This window comes from Emydura macquarii, unplaced genomic scaffold, assembly GCF_026122565.2.
Source record: "Emydura macquarii macquarii isolate MOO-44397 ecotype Brisbane River unplaced genomic scaffold, CSIRO-AGI_Emac_v2 contig_1390, whole genome shotgun sequence".
Lineage (NCBI taxonomy): Eukaryota > Metazoa > Chordata > Testudines > Chelidae > Emydura > Emydura macquarii.
The window spans coordinates 23,023,123-23,042,278 of NW_027131527.1; the positions used below are offsets into that span (position 1 = coordinate 23,023,123).

Sequence of the window (19,156 nt, forward strand, 5' to 3'; positions counted from 1 at the left end):
TAATGCTTATACCACATTATCATTGCCTTGTGCATTTAATACTATGTTGCTTACAATAGTAGTAGACAGAACTAGGTTTTTAAGAGGCTTACTGGGTTAGTGGAGCCTAAGATAAGGTGCGGTGTTCTGTGGCAAAATCCTCCATTGCCTCCATACACAATAGGACCCATCTAAATTAGCAAACAATAAACTATTTCTCTCTCTTATCAGATCAGTTATTATCCTTCCTGTTATATTGTTGTTTCAGTCAATAAAAAGTTTTAATGCATTGTAATTTGAAGTTATTCTATACAAATATATATTTTTATATGGATGAAAACTTTGCTTCTTCTTAGAAATCTCTTTAGAAGCCAAAAATAAATGGCTGATCTCCTTTAAAAACAAGTGTGATTTGAATAAAATTTTAAATGCCATGTTGTGGTATCTTAGCTTCCAGTATTGAGAAATGTAGTCAAGAATAACATTGGAGAATAAATCTCTGTAGTTGGTATGGCAACCAGAATAATTCTATCTAATTATTGTAAATTGTGCATTTAACTGCTATTCTCTTTCCATCCATATTAAAATATATAAATAACAATATTATTTCTCTACTTCTTACAGTGATTCCATAGGGGTCAGATGTACAACTGCTACAATTATTTAAGTTGTTGAGTTAACAATATAGCCTGCTTAAACTAATCTCATAGGTTTTATGAGCATCTGGGTTCTCTACATGGGTTAGAGTACAGAAAAAATTGTCCCAGAAGATACAGTCAACTTTCCATCCTACTCTTCAGTTAATTGCTGATTTTTACCTTAAAGCCCACTTTCTGGTCTAATTCTTTAGAGAATACTTTGGCAAAGAAATGAGTCATGTGACATGACTGAAGGAAGGTGAGAGGAAATGAGTAAGGAGCATATTTGTGTTCTCATAATCTGCAGCTGAACTTTGTTGCACTAACTTTCATAATTCCCCATTCAAGTGAAGTGAATGTTCCTAAATTGTTTTACGTTGGAATCTCAGCTCTCAAAATAATATCTACTAATCAATCCTTCACAACATTTCCTATAGAAAAACTAGTTGCAACATACTGTCCACTTCTTAATGTCTCATTCCCTTGACATATCCTACCAGCACCCTTCCTGTACATATTGATGAAAAAAGGACACTGAGAAAAAAATAATGTTAGTTCAGTAGTTTTGTTTTATCGGAAACAAAATACATATTTCCTTTAATCTTTGCACTGGGCTAAAAGACTTGGTTTTTTCTTTCTTTTTTCCACCTGTGTGTGGAGCACTTACTGCCATCCTGGATCAAACCAATGGTCCATCTTGTCCAGTATCTTGACTCTCACAATGATATCAAAATATTTAGAGCAAGTTGCAAAAAGCACATAATAGATGGTTATGGAATAACCCATCCACAATGGAAAATTCTTCCCATTCCCATCATATAGTTGTCTTGTACTGCCCTGAAGCATGAGGTTTTATATCCGTCTTCAATAAATAAATAAATAAGTTTGATTTTTATCTAATGTAACTATGCCATGAACATGTTTATCACTTCATTGCCTATGTTCAGTGTATCTGTTCTCTGACACATTTCTCTAGATGTTTTTTCTTTTAAGTTAGTGTTGGGGATAAAGACATTAACTGTTACTTTTTTTTTTGTCTTCCTTGCCTGATTTTGGCTTTATGTACATCTACAGCTCAGATACCTCAGTTTTCCTCCTTCCTACTTCAAAATCCGGCATCTTGTAAAGTAAATTATACAATATGTTTAAAAAAAAACTTGTGGGGGAGGCTGGTTTATTATCTAGGCTAATTTTTCTCTAGTAAGGTTATCAATTTGCCCTCTTTCAGCACTGAGTAAAAGAAGCTTAACCAAGATGGGTAAGTATCTAGCACAGTGTTGATGCTACACAAAAGATATATTTTAATAGGGGGGAAGACTTTCCTATCCCTTTGGCTGAACCTACAATTCCTGTTTTTTTTTCTATTCAGTAGGATTTATTGTAAAATTGATGCGGTAAATACAATAATGTTATGAAAACTGTGACCATTTTCGAGCTAAACATTCTGCTGCTGCTTAAAGAGCCTTGCATATTATATGTGGCATCTTTATGACTATATAAGAGCAGCCATAAGTATTTTGGTTATGAGGAATACATGGCTTGTTAATAAATATTGTATTGCTCTCTCTTGCTGCTGGCTGTCGCGTCTCGATAACAGCATATCTTTTTGTCTGTTTAATGAAAGTTAGAAGAACTTACTCAATAACAACTAGCTTGAACTGCCTAAACCTCGGCATCTTCACATTAACACAGAATATTCTCATAACTGGCTGTTGTCAGACATGTACAGTGCAATTAGAAAATCACATACCATGACAATTATGAATAGATGATCCTCATGTCTGGTTGTGGTAAACAATAGTCTCCATGTTCTGTGAGCACACATTAGGTTGACTCATTTAAGGTTAGAAATAGGTGCTTAAATTATAATTGCTTATTGATACCCTTAAAATTCAGAATCAATGGAGTTACATTTTTTGTAATCCTCTCAAAATGTTCATTATGGAAATACCACTAGACCCTTAACTATAGCATTGCTGCTGTTGCTGTTATAATTGTTTTGCCCTGTATGTTGACACAGTGCTTTTTAAGTATTAAACGTTCATAGGCTGAATAAGCAACAATGTGCTGAAAATCATTCTACCGCCAGTATTGCCTATTAAACTAGTATCTACACTATCCTTTCTTTTTCATGTCCATTCTCCTACCCACTACTGTATTCTTTTTTACTTCATTTTCCTCCCTCTCAATGTTAAAAATCAGACATGGAGATTACGTGAGCATCTCCCAGCCATCTCCCCCAAATTTCTAGTTTTAAAGCTCTCTTTATCTGTTATGCCAACCTCCATCCTCTAAGTCTATTTCCCTCCCTACTCAGGTGAAGTCCATCCCAAGAGAACAGTCCTCTGTTCATGAATGACTCTCAGTGGCCATACATCCCAAAGCCCTCCTTATAGCACCACTGCCTGAACCATCTGTGGATCATCATAATCTTGTCATGCCTTTGTTGTCCTCCTCTAGAGACAGGCAGAATCCCACTGAAGATCACCTGAGCCTCGATTTCCTTAAGTGTCTTCCCCAGCCTGGCATAGTCTACCTTGATTCGTTCCAGTGAGAATCTAGTTGTATCATTTGTTCCCATATGAAGGACAGTCAGTGGATTCTTTCCCACTCCCGCTAGGATCCTCTGCAGCCTCAGGTCCATATCTCATATCCTAACACTGGGCAGACAGCACACCTTTCCGTTCTTTGGATCAGCTCTGATTACAGGCCTTTCTGTTCTTCTCAGGAGGGAGTCTCCAATCATGTAGACCTGCCTTTACCTGGTGATGGTGCGATTCTCCAGCCTCTAACCTGTTCTTTTTGGATGCAAGTCCTCTAGTTTTCTATTCTCCCTTTCAATCTTCTGCAACCAATTCTGGATCCCCCTGGGGCTCTTATTTGGTGGTATCTCCATTGGCTCATCCACTCTTTATATAGGACTAGCTGCTCTTCTCTTCCTCCTTGCCCTTTCACCTTCAGTTACCATCAGCTGTGCCCCTTCTTAATTTTCCAACTCTGCATACCTGTTCCTGAGCTCTATTTCTCCTTCACTAGCCCGTCTTTTCCTCTGCCTGGTTGTTGTAGTCACATGCTTCCGCTGACCACTTTCCTCATCCAGCAGTCTCCCCTCAGAGTTCTTTGGTCCTGCTTCCATCTGCAAGTCTGGGCTTTTTCCTTCAGCCTCCTCATGTCTTTATTCCATCATCTGCTCAAATCCCCTTCTAAACTCAACCAGAGTTTCCACCTTCATCTCCAGGATCTCAGGATCTTCATCTCGGATCTTCTCTTCCATCAGCTCTATCAGGTGGCACTTTATACAAACGAAGCTCTTTTGAGGTACCTCCTCCAGGATCATGCACATCCTACAACATCCACATCCAGTCATCTTCATTGTCTCTTCCACTGGTTGGGTCACTACCATTGCTGCCTCTGTATCTGTCATAGCTTTCCCACCTATGTCCTGTCAGTGAGAGAAAACAAAAACACCAAAATAAACTCCCAACGAGCACCGCAACAATACTAAAACACCATACACTCCCTCCCCAACTCCCACGCAAACTCCCCTGTTCACAGTTCTGTTTGCTGGCTCCTGTGCTGTGCCTGACTGAATGGCTGCCTTTATAGGCTTGCTAATCAGGGAAGCCCTGTGTCCTAAATAGGCTCAGCTGCTCTTAGTACACCACCCAGTACCAGTCCTTGCAAACTGAGAGGGAAAAAAAACAAAACACAACTCCCACAAAACTCACTCACTGCCTCTAAGGACCAGGGGCTTGCCTCTTCTCCTGTGCTGCTGTTGAGAACAGCAAAATGACTCAACTTCTTGGAGATCTTCATGTCTTAAACATCGTTGATAAGAATGCTGTGGCTTGGCTTGATTGGATTGCATACACCAAATAATAATATAATTATGTAACTGGTCCGTATCCTGGTAAAGATGCAATTATTAAAATAAATTAAAAAAAAATCCCTCCTTTGCTGGGATGTGTGGAGTCCCTAACCTAAATCCAGTCAGTGAGATCACGTGCGCAGATTTATACAGGTGATTTCTTAACCCTGTTTAGTTCACTGCTTCTGGGACTGTAGCTGGGGAGGCAGAAACAGAAAGGACACAATGCATTTCAACATGGAGAGCTTATACTAAGTCTTCCTGCAATCTGACCATTTTTTTTCTTTTAGTTACGAATGTTGGTAACCGACTTATTTGATTTTTGAAAGGTGCTTTCCCTCCGCTATTTTAAGCCATGATATTTTCCCCTTTGTTTTCTAGAAAACATAAAATACATGGTTTTGAAATCAAAACGTGGCATTTAATTACTCTTGACTTCTGGATGGAGAGGAGAATTGCCTATGTGCCTGTTGGAGCTTTGAGAAGTCCTTCCACCTTCAAGGCTCTCTCCTATAGCTATCATTCTTCCATCTGAAAAAGTGATTTTGAAAGGCATCTGGTCAGGTTTGCAATTCCATCTTGCTAAAATGGATAAAGGCACTCTCCATGACTGACTTCTATATTACTCCCAACCATTGCTTGTCTGGTGAACAGTTGCTTTTGGATTGGAAATCAAATCAAAGCTTTAAAGTATGGTTTTGCATAGCACTACTACTAAGTGACATGGCTTCTGATTTCAAATTGTATGGACTCAAAGTAAACAAGAATACATAAGCAACTCTCATTAGGATGGGATAAATCAAAATATATTCTCCTTGTTCAGGCAATTGTAAACTAAAAAAATTCCTAGTTTTACCCAGGGAGAACAGGTGGTACACAAGTATTTTTACCAAAACATTTTATTGTACACCTTCTTAGGACAGAGTTGGATAAATGCAAACCTTATTTAGGACTATTTATAGTACTGGCATTACATTACTCACTACTGTGTAATACAAATCCTGAAGCTTTCAAGATAAATTTACCATTGGTCAAGAAATAGAATTGTAGCCATCATTTTTATCCATTCTATCTGAATTTAATGTATTACAACATTAACTGAATAGATAGTATAATATTACTAACTTTCTTGAACAAAATTAATTTGTCTATGAAACTGTGTTTTATGAATGTAAGGAATTCTACTTTTTACGTAAGTCTTAAGGTGTGCAGATCACTGTATAGCACTATCCAAAATGTGATATTGAAACTGACGTGGTAGCTTGCTGCCAGTCTTAATTTGTAACTAGTTTAATTATTGTGTCCTTTTATAATTTGTAACTAGTAACAAAAATTACTCTGAGAGATATGCTGGCAGGGACCTTACTCCTATTAGGGTAACCTAAACTGGCAGGTCAAAGGATAGGGATCAGACAAAATGCAGTCCTCCGTTCGTGCGGGGTGAGTGATAGGCCAACAACCTATGCTCATTTAATAAAAAAAAAAAAAAAAAAAAAGTTAAAGTAAGATAACCATTCCAGCAAACAGCATGCCAAAGTAATGGACTCTTGCTTAGTACGAATGATGAGTCTTGGTGAAAGTCATCAGGAAGCCAAGACTCTGAGAAGTTCTTTACTAAGGGTAAAACAAACTATCAAAGCAGGTTTCTGGAACATTAGAACAATGGCTGTAACACCAAAATCCATGCATGGGATAGAAGAAATAAATGAATATAGTCTCCAAATCATTGGAGTAAGCAACAGTTGATTCCAAGAGCTGATAAAAAGCAATTAAGTCTTAATATATTCAGGGATGCAAAATGGTTGTCACTCTAAAGGAGTAACTTTAATTATGACTTGCAAAGCAGTAAAATTGTTTATACTCTGATACCTAATTAACAGCTTGATCTCTCAAAGCTATATTTCAAACACAATAAATGAAAATTATTGTACTGAAATGGAACTGCACAACATAAAGAAGGAAGACCGACTTAACAGTGAGATCTACTTGAGCAAATGCAAGAAACAGAACGTCATTCCCTGAGAATTTACCACTTATAACCCTCTAACCTCTACATACCACTCAAATAGGTCCACTAAAAGATATATTGCCTCACCCACCTTGTCATACTCATGTCCTGGGATCATCACAACTACAACAACACGGCAAACAATATTATACTAACAGACAATTATGATGAGATAAAATATCATTTCTGCATGTGTCTTCAAACTCTGACAATCTTCTCAAGCATGGCATCTATTTCATAATGGAGGATTTCAATGCCAAGGTTGGGGGTGATTACAGAGAGGAAAAAGCAATGGGCAAGCATGGCTTTCGTTGCCAAAATCATAATGGTGAAAAACCTGATAGAACTGTGCCTGGTATCAAGGATCATAACTGGCAGAACACTACTCCCACACAAAGTAAAATGGAATTCCTCAGATAGTCAACAGGAACCAGATTGAGTCAGCAGTGTGCTGGAAAGAAATTTAGATCAGCTCTCTGGAACATCAGAGCATACAAAGAGCAGATGTTAGAAGTGACCACAATTAGTGGGTCAAGACTGAAGATCAAATTTAAGAAAGAACTAAGAAAATTGATAGCAAAAGGACATTACAGTAGCAATTTCAAATTGAACTGAAAAACATATTCCAGATGCCACAAGACTTAGATCACAAAAAGTCAACAATATGTCATGGTGCTTTCTGCATGACAGTATTATAGATGCCAATAACACTAATTTTTCCACACAAGCAAATCTAAAGTCAGATAAGTCCAGGTATGTTGAACTCTGTGAAATAAAGGAAACAAGTTAAAGCAAACATCAGTTCCTCAAAACCACCTCCAAAAAAAGCATCAGTAAATATCTATATAAAGGATAAATCCATGTAAATTAGCACAAGAAGAGATAAGAGGAAATACACAGAAAACAATGCCAAAGAAAATGAAGTGCCCACTGAAAGAAGCGGCAATAAAACACTTTACCAACTCCACAAGGCTCTAAATGGCAAGTTTACACTATGTTAAGGATAAACAAGTAAAGACCCTTACAAAAAAAAGAACAGAGAACGATGGGCCAACACACTAACACCACAAAAAACTATTGACCTTGTCAAAGAATTTAAATACCCAGAATTAGACATTGTAACATCTCATATCACAAAGAAAGAAGTGAAAGATTTGGTGAAAAAGTTAAAATCTGGGAAAGCTGCAGACCAAGTCACTGAACTTTTCGACAAAGCATGGGACTAGGAAGAGCCTCTGTAACAATGGAAAATATCATTATACTGTAACCAAATACCAAAGAAAGGTGACCTAAGCAACTGCAATAACTGGTGACATGTTACTTACAGAAGGCTTTGCCTGTCACTGAAAGGAGTCTACCATCTTAAGCAGAAAAAAGAAAGCTGTTGAGGCAAAGCTAAGGGAGGAGCAGGCTGGATTTTTACCATGTGTTGACCTGATTTTCACGTTAGGAATAATCATCAAAGAGAGCATTAAATGGCAGAAACAATTCGTCATAAACTTCATAGATACGAGAATTTGACAGTGTCCATGATTCACATTGACTTCATTATGAGAAAAAGTGTTGATGGATGCCACCCAGGCATTGCATGGTTCAGCAACAGAACACTAGAATGTTAAGATTTTGCTGATATCTTTTCTAATTGACAGCTCAACCAACATCCAAACAAAGGCCAAAAGATTGTCCAGCATTGCAAGAAAAATGTGGTTAATAATTAGTTGTGAAAAAACAAATCTAATGAGAAATCCAGCAACTCTCAACTCAAGTATTATGTTAGAGGCAAAGGGATACAGGAGGTGAGTCAATTTACATACCTTGGCAGTGCAAGCCAGTAGGGATATCCAGAAAAAATATTTAGAAATTGGAGATAGTTACGTTCTTCAGCTTAAAAAGTTGTCTTTTTTTTCATTGAAAATCTAGTTTTTAAAGACCAAACTATGAATCTTCAACTCAAATGGTATTTATACCTTAACATATGGATGTGAAAGCTGGAAACCCACCAATGACATAGACAGATGTCTTAATGTGTTCAAAGGCAAATGCCTCAGGAAAATACTAGTATTAAATTGAATAAATATATAACAAATGCTAAGATTAATCAGAGTTCAACTCCTTATCTCCATAGTTATCCAGAAAATAAGATGAAAATATGTGGGACATGTCAAGAATGATGCCAGTATGTCTGTCATGGCAGAGAGTCCCTTTGGGAAGCTGGAGGAACATGTAAAATGGGCCAACTGAAAGAATCCACAGTACTTACAAAGGGAAAACTTCTGAGACATAACAGAGGTCTTGCAAAGAGCAGCCCAGGACAGGCAGGCATGGTGGAGCCTTTTTTGTGCCCTAAGCAATCTCATGGCATGGGAAAGGTTCAGATTCAGAGATTGACAGTAAGCTTTCATTATGGAGACAAATAACATTTTGCAGTCTAAATATACCAATTACAGATGTAATAAGAAAGCACATAAATGAAACTTTGTAGAGAAGGTAAGTGTGAAACAGCAAACTGAAAATCGCAGGTGTGGCTTGAGTACAAATATTGATTAAATAGTTTTCAGAAGACTTTTTAATTTGACATGAGTGTCCATGCCTAATTTTCAGCTCCAGTATCTTTTGTTCTAGACTTCTCATGCTGCATTTCTGCTTGTTGTTTTTAAAGTGAATTACTAAGAGGAACTGTTTTGGCTAAAGGTATTTCATAGTTGACACTAGTTGGATATATGGTATAGTTACATAGGTCTTCTGGAGATCCAAGTACTATACTTGCACTCCTAAATTGATGACTTTCTAAATCAGTCATACCTACTTTTCAACACAATCTTCTTCTTGAAACGTTCCTCATTTCAGATGGCAGATTTACGCAGAAGACTGGCATAAGATAAAATTTTAATTTTGTGCTATGTATTTGTTGATGCTGAAATGCTTATGTGACTCTTCATCTGCCTTTTGCATACTATTTTTACACCGAGTAATTTGCCATATAACATACTAATAAATTCTGCAGTTAGTGCAATACAATGTACACTCATTATTTGAGTCTTTTCAAAGCTGTCTGAAAAAGATTTCTTAACTCTCCAGTGCTGAGTGAATAACCCATATTTAATATGCTCTTAATACAAGAGTGTATTTTTCCACTGTTTATTAAAGTAATTAATTTATTGGGTGGTGAGTCCTCAATGACATGATGAGAACTTTCCTGCTATGTCATTTAGTTCAGTAAAAGACAAGTATATCTTCTTGCTTGTATAACCCTACATTTTTGCTGCTCTTGAAAGATAGCTGAAAAGAACAACTTAAAAATAGCAGGCCAAGGGCAGGTGACAAAATGTCATGCAGGGAGCACCTGGCACAAAGATTGCCTGAAAAAAATAACCAGATGTCACACACTTGATTCTATTTTTGTAGCTGGTTAAACAGCAGAATTTCAGCTTTGGTAAAGGAAAAACAGCGGGGGAAGGGACAGAGAGGGGGAAGAACTCAAACCTCTTGCATCAGAATTGGAATATCTAGTTTCTTTATAACATCAATTTTTTCCAGCTAAAAATGTAATTGTAAAAAAATAAATAATTGGGTTTGCAGTACTAATAGCTATAATTAATCCTTATAATATTTGGTAGAGATTAGTGTGTATGTAACATTTGTAACTTTGTACTAATTTAATGTACTTAAAGGGTACTGCAGTAACTTTGACAAGAATATAGTATTTTTCATATGCTTACGCTAACTAAAATAATGTCTGTGTCAATGTTTCCGCAACATCAGGTTAACATAAGGAAAATACACTGTGAATTTTAGTAGATTGTCTCCAACTGGAGAGTCTGAAGTAGTTAGTGGACAGCTACTCAGAAATTTGAAAAGTAAAGTGAAAATTCCATGTGTTCTCACCCCCTACCAAAAAAAGTGAAGTTCCACTTCTTTCTTTATACTATTATGGTATTATGTAGCTTTATTTACTGTAGCTTTTATCAATTAATGAAAATGATTAATTATAAAAAAAATTTTTTTTTAAATGCTTAGGAGACTAAGTCATAAGTGTCTTGAATCATCATGTTGCTTCTGTGCAGAAAGAATAGCAATTAGAGCAGGTAGTCTTCTGTGATTAAAATGGAAGGCTTTCATTTCTAAGTAGGAGCTAAAACATGAGAGAAGGAGAAACGGGCAGATTGGTCTCCATTCTTCTTTGAGAGTACCTTTACTACAAATAGAGTGAAGTTTTAATTTTACCTTGAGAATCATTGGGTAGGAGTGGGGAGGGACACCCATAATAAAGAAACTAATTGGATATATTGTTTCTTTAGCATAGTTGATCTTGAGCTTTCAGTTTCGAATCCTAATATATCATTTTTCCCCCCTGACCATGCAATAAAGATTAGCCTTCTACTTAGCTCTTCTTGACTTAACCACAATTGTAAGGGCAACATCAGAATATGGACTGAGGCACAACACTCTTAAATAGTCTGGAGTCCATTAGTAAAGTTGATTTATAAATGGATATAATTACTCTGCTGTTCCTGATTTCTTTTTTCCTCTTCCATGCAACATGGAAAAAAATCACATAATAGGTTTCAGTTGGCTGTGATTTTTGATTCAGAAAGTCCTATAATAAAGTTTTCAGTGTTATTTCCCCAGGGTATGTTTTAATATTTCATAAATTAGATAACCTCTAAGTGAAGACCAGGATTAATCTTAACAAAAGTAGGGCTAACTTCTGTTTCTTTTGTTTGAGGCCAGGTCTGACTCTTTTTGGGCACTATCTCTGCTTTGATTCCTCTTCCAATCTCTAGTGATTGGAATAGCCAGAGAGCAGCTCAATATCGTGGGAAAACTATCATGGAAAACACTGAACTACTTGTTGGTATTGCAACTGTGTGCAGTTTTTTAAATGGTTTAATCATTTATGCTGCTTACTTTGAAGGCTAACCTAAAAGGTGCAATTTCAGTGAAGTGTAAGTACAAGTTTGAGTGATGAAGTTCTGTCTCTTTTATATAAAGCATAAGGCAAGCTGACAGAGTTCTTAAAAAATCATTATTGCAATCTACTTAATTCTTGCAGTTGCTTGATTTTCAGTATTAACTCTTTTATACTTCCATTTTATATATTATGTATTTTAAATATACATTCACCTAGATGTTCATTTTGACAGACTGAAATTACAAATAACATGACCTTTTACAAATAACATGACCTGTTGCAATGGCAGTATTTAACTTTGGAATTCATTCCGTTTCAAAATAACATACTGAATTATAGCTTTTTTCTTTCTTTTTTTTTTTTTGTGTGGTGCGATATTAATAAATAACTTCTATTTATTTTGTAGGGCGTATGGGAATAAACTTCCATCATCCAGGAACAGATAATATTATGGCTCTTAACAGTAAGTAGATTGTCTATAACAAACTTTAGACATGAGTAATATTTTTTCCAATATGTTTTTATACATTATATTGTGTGCATATATAAATGTATGTGTAGATGAGATATAAAATAAAAATGTGGAGTTTGTTTAATTATAATTTATTGTTGAATCAATATAAACTTACATTTGTGAATATTTACATTAAAATCACTGTTAATACAAATTTTTGTAGTATGATTGATAATTGACCACTTTTTTACATCAACTGTGTGTACTTTATATGGCACCTGGTAATGCCTGCTACAGTTAAGATTGCAAAACTGTTTTCATTTTAGCCTCCTGTTTTCACGTGTTTAAATCTTGCTGAATTTTTCTATGTTTGGTCTCTGTCTTTGGCTGGGGGAGAGGGGTTGTTTCTTTTTTTGTTTTGGTTTGGTTTGGTTTTTTTTGCTTAAAAATTTCTTCAGTCATTAAGGTTCAGAGAGGATGAAAACATATTTTCCCAATTAAAAAACAAAACAAAATACCACTTAAAAAAGACTGTGCTGAATGTTTTGAAATGTAAATCCTGAATAATGGTATGAAGCTAGTTAGTTTTTATTTGAGAACTAGTACTTGCTTTGGTTTGGCTTAGAAAATAAAAAAGTTAAGATTAGTTATTACAGACTACAAATTTGAGTAGTGAATGGGTGCAGTACTACTGTTAAATCTGTAAGTGGATGCTTCAGAAGAAACTTAAAATCTGATATGAACATTGTGTGGATTCTAAAGCACATCATATCTTATATCATAAGAAGTAGTGGAAAGTGCTAAGAGCCACGAAGTGTATTGCAGAGTTGAGCTATGCATGTCAGTACTTACTCAGTCATCCGATCACAGGGAAATACTTACAGTAATTGCTTGTGGTTATTCTTAAACAGGCATTGAAGAGGTAAAACAACATGGCTCCCATTAGGGAAAATGTGGAGTTCTGCTTTACCACATAACTGCAACCTGGAATAAAGGGCCATTGTGTATGGAAATATATAATAAGCTTTTCTAAGCTTCTTATAGTCAGAGGTGAAGCTCTTCTCTCTCACACACACTCTCACACACACACACAGTTATATTTTGCCATATTGAGGTGCAAATCTTTGCCAAAAGCATTGAGTTGGTCAAAGCAACATGAAATTACTAATGTTTTCTGTAGTAGTTTTGATTTTCTATTACATCTTGTATAGCATTTTTAGCTCTTGCTCTGACTCCTCCTATATTTTTCCATTCCACACTATGTTGTTGAAGTTTGCAGATCCTTTGAGGATCTTCTAAATGAAACCATTTTTTATGTATTACTATACAAACTTAGTTAAGTTTTTTATTTTGCACAAAAAACTGAAACAAACTTTTACTTTTTAATATATAGCCATTTGGAGGTTTTACTAAATAATCAAGCTTCTTATTTTAGAGTCAGTTTTTGTAGTCCCTACAAATATTGCTGTTGTATGCTCGTTTTGTTAGTTTTTCAACAATTGATTATTAAATGGATTTTTGTCATAGGTAGCTGCTGGTGTGCCAGGTTTTGGCATAAGGCATGTAAACTGTTATGAAACGAATAGTTGTGTTTAATTGAGCAGAAATTCTCGATTCAGTTAAAACCCCTATTGAGAGAGCTGCTCGAATGTGTAGACGGGAAGGAACAACTTGAAAACCCTGCTGCTATGCTTTTGACATACTGGACTTGGGGAGCATGTGTTAATTATTTTTAACTTAGGCATTTCAGTGCACTGCTTGTAGTCTTCTGTGTAATCGCATTATAACTATGACAATGCAAGTATTAATTTTAATTGAATATTTAATTTTATAAAGAATTTAAATATGAATACGGGATGAATTCCTGTAAAATAGTGGTTGCTGAAGTAAGTGTTCTGGATGAACTTTTAGTTCCCAGATGAAAAACCAGTAAATATATTTGAGCTTTTTATGCAAACTCTTCCTTTCCAAGTAGCTTAATGTATTCTACTTTGATAACTATCCATAGAAGTAGGTAACTTGTTTCTTAAGAAAAGAAACACATCATTTTTTTTAAAGTAGAAGGGAAATACAAGGATAGTACTTGTTGTCTCATGCTGAATCCCTTTGAATGTTGGTGTTCTACAGTATGTCATATCCTGCTGATTTTACTAATGATGATAATGGACCCTTTCAAGCCTGGTTTAAATGTATATAAACAGGATATATAACCCAGTTTGATGGTCTAAGCATACTAAATAGAATGATTATCAGACACATTTTTATTATGTAAATTATGGATTTGTTGAAAATTTGGCAACACATACAAACTTTTATAAACAAAGACTTTGAAATATTTATAAAACTTATATATAACTTTTGCAAAATAAGTGAAGAGAGATATTTCCTCCACCTGAGACTAGTTTCTTTGAATTATATTCACCCCAAAGTCAAAAGCTTGCAGAAGGCCTCCAAATTGTGTTTGTCCCATGTTAAAGGCTACACTGCGGTGTAAATGGTTGGGTGGGCCTTTGTAGGCCCTCTGTACTGGGGGAAAGTTAAGCATAAACTTTTTTTCTTTAATTGTGAAGTTTCTCTTCTGATTTGCTGTTAAGTCTGTTTAATGTGTTTGTTTTTTACTGTTAACTACAGATACCTAATCTAAGCATTCCTGACAAATATAGAACTCTATTTCTATTCATTTAGTCACACAACTGTATGATAGTCTGTCATATTATAAGGTGTACCATGAATAAATAGTCCAAGAATCCTTATCCCCTGCCAAAATAATCACTCTTTGAATCAGAGAACTTCTCAATGGAGATTTCAGTTGAACTGTCTCGGGGGGTAATTGGAGAACTGACAGTTTCTTAAATCCATTATGATGATAGTTTATATGCAATCTCATGCTGGCTTCCTGAGTCATCCTAGTACCTTCTATTTAGAGAGTTTCGGTAGGCAGTCAAATCTGAAAGTACTCATGGGTAGTTTTAGGAAAACAATAACCACTGTGAGGTAATGAGCTGGTAATACAGTCCCTTTGTGGGATGGAGTAGGGATATAAACATTCCTTATCAAAGCAGCCTAAAATAGCCAGGACCATACTTGAGCAGGGTTTTGAAGGGAATTGTACTATCACTAACATCTTAGGCCATGTCCACACTAGTAGTGATTTACTAGTATAGAAACACTGTTAGTTAGCAATCATATCTGTTCTTGCCCCTGATCAAAAGCATAGTTTTTGCCAACAGAAATATGTAGTGTGGACCTGACCTTAGTGCATGATTATGTATCAGAGGGAGGAGTCATACAAGGCAATACAAAGGACATCCCTATGCACATAAACAAACTGCTCTGCATGCACCTCCCACCCTTCCAGCCTCACCCTACATGGGAATGAAAAGCAGATAACTCTACATCTGTTTGTTGTACCTCTACCTCTTCTTGTATGAGTAAAACAATGAAAAGTAGATACCTGTGTCCTGCTAACATGGTGTCGGGCCAGGCACCATCTTCACATTTAAACATTTTAAGGGAGAATGCATGCACACACTTACCCAAGATTTCTTCCCAAGATTGGGCTTGTCCATGTTCAGTTGGCAGGATTGGCTAGATTGTGGTGGAGTCTCGAAAAGATCCTGGCTTGTGGCATAGCTAGACCCTCCCGCAACCCCACTGCCACATATTCCTCCCCCTTCACGATGTTCATGGCAGAGGGGTCTGCATCAGACTCCACCAAGGTATCCACAGTGGTCTGCCGAGGGCTGTTGAGGTCTCCACCAAGTATAGCATTCAGCTTGTTATGAAAATGCCAGGTCTGCAAATTGGCACCAGATCAACTGTTGGCCTTTCTGACCTTGTGGTATGCCTGCCATGGTTCCTTTGCTTTCATGTGGCACTGTTGCTGATCCCCATTGTGCCCCTTTGCCTGCATCCTCTGTGCAATCTTTTCATAGGTGTCCATTTTTCTACATTTGGTCTGTAGCTGTGCCTGCACAGTCTCTTCTCCCCATAGGCCCAGGAGATCCAATGCCTCCTCTTTGCTCCAGGCAGGAGACCATCTGGTGCATGTAACTGTCATGGATGGTTGGGCAATTGCACACAACGAAGGAGAGCTGCTGTGTGTGCTTGCCAAGATACGCAATCAGGAAAAGGCATTTAAAAATATGCAGGAGTTTTAAAGGGGGTGATGGCCTTTAGTCTCTTTGGTACTGGAGGTCACAGTTGTGACCGGGAGGGGTCACTGTCAGGGATCTCAGGACAGCTGCTGAAGAAGTATTAGGGTCGAGATAGATCACTTGAATGTCTACAATGTCTACACTTGAACAGTATGTCAACCATGGCTCAGCACCATTCAGGGAGGTGATGTTACTGCAGCGCTGTAACAGGGCACTTATGTCAACTGGAGACAAGTGTGAATGTATACACATGCACAAATGCACAAACTTTGTAATGTAGACCGGGCCAGAGACCCTATCCTCAGGACATAGTTTCAAAAGGTAGGGTTTTTGCATAACCAGAGGTGGGGAACTTGTATTCATTTCCCCCTAGATCGTTGCCAGGAAATCTACTTCACCCATATTGTCTCAAAAGTCCATTCTTGTCTGGCACATTGTTGAACATAGTCCTTTGATCATCCACCCCTTACATTATCCCTTCCCCCAGAGAGGTTACATATAATCCCGATTCACAATAATACATAAACTTTTCATTTAATACACTGAAACCCCAAAGACATTTATCTTTGAAAAACCTTATTGAATTAGATTTATTTCAGGAAACTGCCATATCTGTCACACTATGCTTTCCACCTTCTCGTGTGGGGAAAGGGAAGAGGTGTATGTATCCCTTCAGGATGCAGTTATGCATCATTTCTATCCAGAATTGTATAGGTTATGTTGGTAGCAGGCAATAGGGCTTTTATTACAAAAGATATTGTCAGCAGTCAGGTGAAATATTTAAATGATTCTGATGCTTTAATGATGGTTAAGTGAAAGTGTAGCTTGAAATGGTATCCTGTGAATATGTGTAAGGGAGATGTAAAAGGCTGTGAAGTGGCTCTTAAATTGTGTTGTGTAGTATTGTTTCTGGGTAGTCAGATAAGTGTGTGTATGCCAGGATATGGAACCTCCTGAATCTGATAGTGCCAAGTGCCAGTGTGAATCTATGGTATATTGAGGCAGTGCTTGAAGAGGATAGAGGGAGGGAGGCATGGGCAGCCTTTTCCTTTTTGTCCTTTAATAGCGTTAGATGGAATCTTGTGAGTGTGTGTGAATGGATTATAAAAGAAAGTGAAGAGTTTGTACATTTCAGCAACTGTGGGGTTGGCAGACTAAAGGTATGTGTGTTAAGGGGATGTATTGGAGCACTGCTGACCAAGGGCAAAATTAAAGTTGCATGGTCAACCTTAACTGTGTATTTCCTAGTTTTCAGAAGTTTGTTTTGCTCAGCTCCACATTCTGCAGGGGCGCTACAATGTACCATCAAGCAACCTTACCTCTGCATTAATGTAGCTTTTAGCTATTTCATTTTGTTGTGGTAGGCGATGTACAAACACATAGGGAGACAGAGCCAGTCCTGAAGAAATTACAATCTTATATAGTAAGGGAGTAATCCATGTGAAGAGAAAACTTATTAAATCTCTCAATCATTTTTAAAGTCTGTACATTTTGTGAACAGCTGGCCAGTGACAAAAGCATCTTTCTCTTGATGGGATACTGTACTGTTCTAGTGATACATACGGCTCTCAGAGGCATTCGCCTCTTCTGATCTACTTTTTAGAGGTTGTGTGCACAGAAAGGACTTAATGGTAATCGGATTTGAATATGCTGCTTTTTAAATATTTGATCCTTCATATTCTCATGTTCTTAGAATTAAAATATATTTTGTTTGCAGCCTCTTCTTCTGAAATTTCAGCCTTGACAACTAGACAATGTTAAAAATGCATTTTCATTTCCATAATGCTTTCCCACATGCTTTGTTAAAATATTGAGTTTCATATTATTTAATTTTCATTCTTGAGACTTAAAGTGAACACAAATTTTTGCCAGTTTTTCATTCCTTCTCTTTGCTGTGTTAGAGTATTAACCTATATAAAAGTTTTGTGGGTATGGAAACAGAAAGATGGCTTCTGGCGTAAAAAATAAGGTTTGAAAACCTGTTAAAACTAAGTTTCTGATTTAACCTAATTAAAGTTAGGAAGTATAGGATGGATGCTCAAAACTCAATACTTAGCATACCAGTTGTTTCTGTATTACCAGGATCTCTAAGTAAAGTTTTTTTTAACCATTTCAGCCCCAGCATAAGTGGATGCAACTTGCACTGAAGTCAGGGATTAGTTTAGTCCTTTAACTTTTTTGAAAATATAGACTGTGCTAAGTATTTGGTTTATGCTAGTGCAGCTAAATGGCAGAGTTCAAGCCAGTAAAGTGCTCTCTAAGATAAAGGATCACATTTTAACTACCTTTAAAGAGGGAAAGATGAGGCAAGGTGGAAATATCATTTTAAAAAAATAATGCATTTTAAGGAGTCCACTTGTACTGGATATGCAGTACATTTGGCAGTGCAGTGGCTCTCAATGCACTTCTATGAAATAAACAGGAGCCTGTGTGCTGGAAGCTCATTGCACCCTAAGATGGTCCAGTAGCAAAGTCTTGAGAGGGTGCTGTCACTAAGTAACTTACACTTGAAGGGATAACAGGTAGTGGAAAGAGGAAGTAGAGATGACGAGAAGAGAATTAATAAGGTTTTCAATTTCAGACCTAGTAGTGGGAAGGACGTGATATGGACCAGTTCGTTCCACTAGGGGAAAATAATGGATAAACTTGGAAGCATCTAAAACGAAAAATAATTGGACATCTCCTCCCCTTCTGTCTCTGTCCCCCTTCCTCCTCCTCTGTTTTCCTGTGTTAAGTCATGATTTACTCTTTTCCTATTGCTTCTGCATTTCCTGATGTTTGATTTGATTTTTACTGAGGGCAGTGTTTACTGTCAATGACTAGTGAGGCCCTTTTTCTATCACAATGGGACTTCTTAATCTTTCTACTTTTTTCCCCATCCCATTTGTAGTCCTGTCTTTTCTTCCCATTTGTTTTCCCAGTCCTTCTCTCCCTGCCTTATATCTCTCTGTAAATTTGTATTCTTCTCATTTCTTCAATCCTGTACACTGCATAGGAGTACCATCTGCTTCTGCAGCACTCCTGATCAGTGCTCCCCAGGCTTTGCATTGCGCATATATGTGAATCTGGAAGAGTGAGGAGTAAACATCCAGGCTTGGCAGGATCAGACTCAGTAGTTTGGAAGCAGTCTGAGGAGAATT

At 36.9% G+C, this 19,156-nt stretch overlaps 1 protein-coding gene across 3 annotated transcripts in view; it reads left to right on the forward strand.

Moving 5' to 3' along the window:
* The window catches only part of CPEB3 (cytoplasmic polyadenylation element binding protein 3), a 166,498-nt gene that overhangs the window by 65,657 nt on the left and 81,685 nt on the right, over window positions 1–19,156 (forward strand). For all 3 annotated transcript variants that reach the window (XM_067552878.1, XM_067552879.1, XM_067552881.1), the window contains exon 4: window positions 11,812–11,868. In XM_067552878.1, the coding sequence (XP_067408979.1) occupies window positions 11,812–11,868 (57 nt within the window). The remainder of the gene's footprint in view (window positions 1–11,811; window positions 11,869–19,156) is intronic.